We start from the raw sequence: 7943 nt of genomic DNA, 5'->3' as shown, positions 1-7943 counted from the left end.
GACAGCTGCAACCTAGTAATTTTCCAGAGGTCATACTGGGGCTGTGGTCCCTTACATGTCCCCCTTTTCTTTCCTTAAGAGGGAAGGTTTAGCAGAGGGGTTTGTGCCTGTCTTAGGTTGTCCCGAGGAGTGGGAGACTGTTGCCCGTCATGGGGGCAATATGCAAGGCAACGCCCCTGGCTTAGGTCAGACTCCCCTCAGGGGGATCTTACCCGTCATTGGCTAACCAAACCAGCGCTCAGACTAATCCTTGGGACCGGCCAATGTCGGTATAAAGATCAGGGTCGCCAGTATCCAGCCGACAATAATGGACCTGAATTGGTTTGGACAAGGCCTTGTCCAGCTGTTGTTTGACATAGGAGGTGATCTTCCGGAACACCCAAGGACCGAAGGTTTGAGCTAATAAAAACATAAATATAGGCCCTACAAGAGGTAAAATATAAGGAAGAAAGCCATGAAGATTACTTAAAAAAGGATTTTCAAACAGTTCTCTCCGATGCTTGACCAGATCATCCTGTAATTTCTTTATCTTGTCCCGGACTACACCGGACTTATTAGCATAGAAGCAACATTTCTCCTGTAAGGCCAAGCATATACCCCCTTGTTCGGCTGTCAAGAGATCCAATCCCCTTCTGTTCTGCAAGACCACCTCGGCTAGAGAGTTGATCTGGTCCTGGAGATCACTAATAGTTCCTGATAAGGTTTGGATATCATCAATGAGCTGTGCAGAGAGTTTATTATAGGAGTGTATGGCGACTCCCAAACCCCCAGACCCTGTTGCAAGGGCTCCCGTAATGCCCAAGCCAACAAGCAAGGGAATAGCAAATACGGCCCTTTTATGTCTTCCAGCCATAAAGTCGAGGCTGGGAACCGGAACAGGCTCGTTCCCCGGAACAATATCCATCTCAGGTAGAACGGAGGCAATGGAGCAATAACCAGCCCAATTTACGGGCAACGCTGGGAACGCCATATTCCCTCCGCAGAGAAAAACATGGCCTAGAGGGGGACACAGAAAACTGCTAGTACGAAGGACAGAGGAACAATTCACATGAGGGAGAAAACCCACATCAATGGAGACAGAGGCATTGGGAGTGGTACCCTCAAAGCAGGGGGCTACAAAGAGTGACTGATTCAAAGGGATCGGTTGAATCCTAAAAGGGGGGCCTAGGGAACAATTTACCGGAAGGGAAGGATTTTTGGCAGGAGCAAGGTTACCAAGGGGGGGTAACGCCATAGGAATGGGAGTACCGAGGGGCAAGCAAAGCCAGCAGTCCGCAGCCAACACAGGATTGGTCTTATTTAGCATAAGGTGAGTGGATTCCAAAATGACAGACGTTTGATCATCGAGACTCAATCTGTGAGGCCGGGGACGCGCAAGAGGATGATAATGGAGGGAGGGGAATTGGGCCCGAATGAGTTCCTCAATGTGCTGCTGGACCTCATGTTCTCTGGCTCTCTCAGAAGGGCCCCCTCCGTCTGATACATGTAGGGGTGCACGTTCGGGCCAACAGACATCGTGGCCAACATCAGCAGACGAACAAGACGCCTGGGCATATTTGTTAGTATGTCCCTGGAGAGTGGCGGAGGTTTCCCCACCAAAGGTTCCTGCATAGGCTTGCTGTAGAACTGCCGTCAAATAAACCTTATTATTAGAAGAACACTGCTGGACGCTGTTATAGCAAAGGGAATGAATGGCTTGATAGTAGTGACAGGGGGAGGGGCAGGGACCAGGGGACCCAGGCAGAGAGGGAATGACTCGGGGTTTGGCAACACACTCCCACCGTTGCTTAAATCCCCCACCGATGGATGGTCGATAGGTGAGATAGGCGGTGTATTCATTGCAGTCGTTGGAGTAAGAGAACCGCTGCGGTGTTACCCGTGTATACCCTCCACGGCAGTCACAGGGTGGCCCAAAAAGGGAGGCGAGGAGATGGTTGCCGGCCGGGGCGTCAAAACCAGCAAGGCAGACCCTCAGGACAGCCGGGAGGCACCAGCGTAGGGGTGATCGTTTTCCAAGCATTTCCTGTAGATAAAGAAAAGAAATATTTCTCAGAGAGGTTTGTCCTCCCTGGAAGGAAGGTTAACTGGAGGCGGAGAAGCCATTTTACAGGAATCAACTTGCTTTACAAGCCTCTCAGGAAGCCAGCGAGCAGATTGTTTTTCTTTAATATATATACAGACCGAACCCCGACCCCAAATAAGAACAGGGTCGGGACCCTGCCACTGGTTAGTAAGGGGATCTTTCCACAGTACTTTGGCATAATTGTGCTGGGATTCGGGGTGCCAAAACCTATCAGCCGCTGATTTGCCAATATCATCCAATTGAAGAAAATTTAATATGAAGAGCATGGCTGACCAGGTTCCGAGGGGATCCTTTGACTGGGTAGAATGCCCCTCTTCGAAGTTTGGTAATAGTGTTTTTTAAGGTTTGATGGGCCCGTTCCACAATACCTTGCCCTTGAGGATTATAAGGAATGCCCGTGACATGAGAGATACCAAGGGTGGCACAGAAGGAGCGAAAAGGTGTGCCAGCGTAGCCAGGCCCATTATCAGTTTTAATAGACTCGGGCTTGCCCATAACAGTGAGGCAAGAGAAGACATGAGCTGTCACGTGGCGGCAGGCCTCACCGCTCTGCAATGTGGCAGAGAGAAAGCCGCTGTGAGTATTGATGGAGACATGCATATATTTTAAATGACCAAAATCAGAAACATGAGTCACATCCATTTGCCATAGGGCGTTAGGAATTAAGCCACGGGGGTTCACTCCTAAATGGGGGGTGGGGAGAAGGGTCACACATGAGGAACATTGCTTAACAATCTGTCGAGCTTGTTCACGAGTGATTTTGAACAAAAGTCTAAGGGTGGTAGAATTAAGATGATGAAGGGAGTGGGCATGAGTGGCCCTATCCACAGGGGACAGATAAAAAGCCGAAATAGGCATACGGGTGGCGTGGTCAGCGAGGTCATTACCCTCTGACAAGGGACCAGGGAGACCTGAATGTGCCCGCAGATGGCCAAGAAAAAAAGGGGCAGCCCTAGCACAGATGGCGGACTGTACTGAGAGAAATAGCTGAATTGCAGAGGAGTTAGGTTTTAAATGGGAGGCTGTTTCTAATAAGGGGACAGAGTGGGCCACATATGCACTATCTGTATAAATGTTCAAAGGAGTTGAAGGAAAAGTTCGGAGGACTACAGACACAGCAAACAATTCCACTAACTGGGCAGAGAGATAGGATGTGGACAGAGGGGTAGCCACGCCATTGCATGAATATGCAGCGGTCCCAGATGAGGAGCCATCAGTAAAAACTGTAAGGGCCCCTACTAAAGGCTCTGTAGAAGTTAATTTAGGGAAAACAAAGGGGTGTGTGCGAATAAAGTGTAACATTTTATGAGCAGGATAATGATTATCTATTTTTCCGGGAAATGAGGAAAGCGCTATAGGCCAAAGGTCAGAGGTACGAAAAAGCCAATCAACCTCCGCCTTTGCATAAGGTAGAATGATAGAGTGAGGCTCCTGACCAAAGAGCTTGACACTGGTATCTCGGGCTTGAATAATGAGTTCTGCTACTAAATTATAATAAGGAACAACAACCTTGGACGAGGAGGAGGGAAAATGAACCCAGAGAAGGGGAGAGGCCACCTGCCAAAAGACTCCCGTGGGTGTGTGCGAAGTGGCACAGACAATAAAAAGGAATGGAAGGGAATAATCCAGGGCTGACACAAATTGGCCTTGAATGGCTTGTGTGATTAAGTCTAAAGCCTTTTTGCCTTCAGGAGTTAACTGTCTAGGTGATCGGGGGTCTGGGTCCCCCCTTAAAATATCAAACAGAGGTTTCAAATCACCTGTAGTAAGACGGAGATAGGGGCGGATCCAATTAACATCCCTTAACAACTTTTGGAAATCATTAAGAGTTCTTAAATGACTAGTTCTCAATTTCAGGTTAGAAGGCCTAACTAGGGAACCATGGAGCTCAAAACCGAGGTATGTATAAGGGTCTGTGACTTGGATTTTCTCGGGGGAGACCTGCAGACCCCATTCAGCAAGGTTTTGCAAGAGAAAAGCAAAGCAATGGGAGAGGGATTGTGACTCGGGGCTAGCAATTAATATATCGTCCATATAGTGGAGGATATAAAGGGAGGGCCAACGATCACGAGCGGGCTGAATAGCCGCAGCCACAAACTTTTGGCAGAGTGTAGGGCTATTAGCCATTCCTTGGGGGAGCACTTTCCACTGAAAGCATTTCATTGGGCTCTGAAAATTCACAGAAGGCAAACTAAAAGCAAAACGAGCACGGTCAGCAGGGTGCAAAGGAATAGAGAAAAAGGCATCCTTAAGGTCAATAATGATTTTAAAAAATGAGCTGGGGATTGCCACAGGGGAGGGCAGACCAGGTTGAAGGGAGCCTTTGATGATCATGGTTCGGTTAACAGCGCGAAGGTCCTGCAAGAGCCTCCATTTTCCCGATTTCTTTTTGATAACGAAAATAGGGGTATTCCAAGGGGAATCGCTATATTCAATCCGGCCAGCGAGGAATTGCTCCCGCACTAGCTCCTCGGCAGCCTCAAGCTTCTCCCTTGGAAGTGACCACTGATCAACCCACACGGGCACGTCATCCTTCCATAGGATACGGTCTGCGTGGGGTGCAGGAATATCAGCGGCCATCAGAATAAATTTCCCAGACCTAATCTTTCAGGGCGAGGAGAGGCCTCAATGGGAGAACGAATGCCCTGTGAGTTTTTTCCAAGACCTTGGCCAGGTAGGAAACCCTGCCTCAGCATCTGGGAGGTAACAAGATCACTCGGACTGCACATAACCATTCCCATCTGTGAGAGAATATCCCGGCCCCAGAGGTTAAAGGGAAGGCCAGGAATAACATAAGGTTTCACAAGACCAGTGTTATTCTCAGCATCCGACCAGGTCAAAAATTTGGCACTCTGCTCAGGATCTACTGCTTGGCCTATGCCTTTAAGGTTAGTAAGGGCAGAAACTAAAGGCCAGGAAGCAGGCCAGGACTCCTTCCTAAGAACGGTGGCATCAGTGCCAGTATCCACAATCCCTTCAAACTGTTTGCCCTCAATCTTTAGGAGAAGCAGGGGCTTTTGGGGGAGAACAGGCTGAACCCAAAAAGCATCAGAGGAGCCGAAGCCACGCGGGCCACGAGGGGAAGGCCTCTGGGAAGAACCCACGGAATTATCAAGAGGAAGCAAAAGAAGCTGCGCCAGGCGCGTACCCGCCGGAATGGTTTTTGGAACAACAGAGGCGGTAGAAACTATCACCTTGATCTCACCAGTATAGTCATTATCAATTACTCCTGGATGTACAAAAAGGTCAGAGACCGTAGAGGAGGCTCTCCCAAGGAGAAACGCAAAGAGCCCCGGAGGGCGGGGACCGAATACCCCAGTACCAAGGACCTGAGGTCCCTGGTCTGCACTTAATACTGTGGTGGAGGAGGAACGGAGGTCCAGTCCGGCGCTGCCAGGGGTTGCTCGGGAGAGATCAGAGATTGAGACATGGCCAGCTGAGCGGCCCCAGGGCTGGCCTGTGAGGGGATGAAAGGGGTCTGGGGCTGGCCCCGGAGGAAGTTTCCCTGCGGCGACAAGGGGAGGCCCTCAGCAGAAGTTTTAGAGCGGCACTGAGAGGCCCAGTGACGACCTTTCTTACATCGGGGACAGAGGCCAGGGTGACCAACACGGCCTTGCTTGGCGTTTGGGCAATTTCTAGCAAAATGACCAGGAGTGCCGCAATTAAAACATTTAGGAGAGGCGTTGGGGGGGCAGCAGCAACAGCCCCGGCAAAGGCATCCTGTAACGCGGCACCTATAGCGGCGCCAATTTGGCGACTGGAGCCAATATCCTGACAGAGACAGATATAATCAGAAAGAGACCCCTGACGTTTTTGCGGGCGAATGGCGGCCTGACAGGCAGAATTGGCATTTTCAAAAGCAAGCTGCTTGACAAAATCACTGTCGCCCTCAGATGGCCCCAACAGTCTTTCCGCGGCCTCAGTTAGACGACTAACAAAATCAGCGTAAGGCTCCTCAGGCTTCTGGTGGATGGAGGAGATAGAGGTCGTGGCGGATCCTTTAGGAGGTAACAGCCGCCATGCCTTTCGTGCAGCAGCCTGAATTTGAGCAAAAATTCCGGAAGCAAACTTAGATTGGGCCTCATTAGTATTAAAAGGAGGAAGGCCAACAAGCATTTCATAAGTCCATTCCACACTTTCCCTTCCGGCCTCACGATTATGGCGGGCCGCTTCCTTACATAATTCTTTAAATTCAGATTTCCAAAGCACAAAATTTCCTCCACTCAGGGTGGCGCGGGCAAGGTGAAGCCAATCATGAGAAGTGAGCCATAAATGATCAAGGGCATCAAGGATGGAGAGAGTGAATGGGGCAACAGGGCCATACTGAGAGACTGCCTCTTTTAGTGTTTTTAGCGTCTTATACCCGAGGCGTCTATATTGCCGGGGGGCAGCCTCCTCTCCCTCCTCCTCAGTATCACTTGACACAGTTTTATCCTCAATAGGGAAAAAGAAAAGGGGGGGAGGAAGAGAAAAGACTCCTTTTCTTAGGGAGTAAAGACCCTGCATCTTTAGGGGAAGGGAGGGGGGCCAAAACAGGGGATTCAGATTTGGGTTTGGAAGTTACTGTAGGGGCAGTGAGAGCAACAGCAGGGCCAGGAATGCAATCAGCAAGTTCCAAATCAAGGAGCTGTAGTTCCTTAAGCAGCTGTGCTTTCTCTTTCTTAAACATCAACGTCTGTCAGAGGGACTGAATCTGAGAGGAGAGCGAGGTCAAGGGAGTATCAACAGGCGGAAAAGGGGGAAGAGTATGATAAGAAGGGGGAGCAGAAGGGGGCAGAGAAGCAGGAAGATGAGGGGTTGGGAGTGGAGAAGCAGGAGCAGCGGGCGCGGAAGCAGAGTGCTGTATAGTAGGAAAACATGCAGGAGCGGTACTGAAATTATAGGAGCGGTACTGAAATTATAGGGGTCATTATAAGAAGCAGCCTCCTGCTCAAGGTCAGCTGCATCAGTAGGATCTAAGGTATCATTTGACCTCTTGACCAAAGCCTCTTGTAAAACAGGATAAATGCGCTCAACTTTCCTACTTTGGGAGGAAAAATCATCTAAGGGCATGTCGATGGACACAGAATCACAATCCTTCCTAGACTCATCCTCTGTTGCGGGTGGGGCTGGTAATGGACAAGGAGGCTCCGGGGGGTCTCCGTCTTTCTCACTGACAATCTTACAAACCTCAGTCTCAAAAGGACGTATTTTCAAAATATCGTAAATACAATTCCAGTAATTGAACGCAGTAACAGGGACCTTCTCGGGCCCAAAAGTTCTAAAATAATCATTAAGACAATCTCCCACCCGTTTCCATCTTTTCTCATCTATAGTTCCTTCCTGGGGAAACCAAGGACAAACGTCCTTTAAGAAAACAAAAAATTGTATAAGATCCTTTTTCTTAACCTTTACTCCCCGTGTCTTTAATGAGGCCTTAAGACCTTCTACATATTTTTCATGACTACTAGCATCCTGCCCCATTTTGAGAGTGTCTCCTTACCTCAGGTCTCTATTCCGCAGATCAGGCAAATCCGCAGCGACCAATTCTCATGTATCGTGACTGCAGTCATCTTTTTCACAGGAGCACACACCAAAAAACCTTTACTCCTTTTAACGGGGTCTTGGGCCCCACGTTGGGCGCCAAATGTCCCGTCCCACGAGACATCAACGGAGGTCCGGACCTGTAAAAGAAGGAGGGGAGCAGGGGACACAGGAAATGGAGACAAGGCAGGCTTTCTGATCAAGTCTCATTTATTGAAGGCAAGCTCAGGGTAGTTATACACACAGTAAGAGGGAGTGGGGGAGTTCCACCAACGGTATAGGGGCGGGGTATTCCAGGAAGAGATACAGCTTTGTCCGTAATCTGTTCTTATCACAA

At 49.5% G+C, this 7943-nt stretch overlaps 1 protein-coding gene across 1 annotated transcript; it reads right to left on the bottom strand.

Moving 5' to 3' along the window:
- Nucleotides 1–238: 238 nt before the first annotated feature.
- On the bottom strand, nucleotides 239–7625 carry LOC114030059 (syncytin-1-like). The gene is made up of 3 exons (XM_027844704.1): nucleotides 7566–7625; nucleotides 466–2023; nucleotides 239–399 (listed from the first exon to the last, which is right to left on the bottom strand). The coding sequence occupies exons 2-3, from the start codon at nucleotides 2018–2020 to the stop codon at nucleotides 239–241; spliced, it is 1716 nt and encodes a 571-aa protein (XP_027700505.1). The 5' UTR covers nucleotides 2021–2023; nucleotides 7566–7625.
- Between the last annotated feature and the right edge of the window lie 318 nt (nucleotides 7626–7943).

Source organism: Vombatus ursinus, unplaced genomic scaffold (genome assembly GCF_900497805.2).
Source record: "Vombatus ursinus unplaced genomic scaffold, bare-nosed wombat genome assembly UNPS02014945.1, whole genome shotgun sequence".
Lineage (NCBI taxonomy): Eukaryota > Metazoa > Chordata > Mammalia > Diprotodontia > Vombatidae > Vombatus > Vombatus ursinus.
This window is presented reverse-complemented; position numbering and strand designations above follow the sequence as displayed.

Bases quoted from the DNA above. Each gene is read 5' to 3' on its own strand.
- LOC114030059 (XM_027844704.1), bottom strand. From the start codon at position 2,020: ATGCTTGGAAAACGATCACCCCTACGCTGGTGCCTCCCGGCTGTCCTG. The intron at 400-465 runs GTAATCTTCATG...TGTTTTTATTAG, and splicing joins GTTTGAAAATCCTTTTTTAA to CTCAAACCTTCGGTCCTTGG.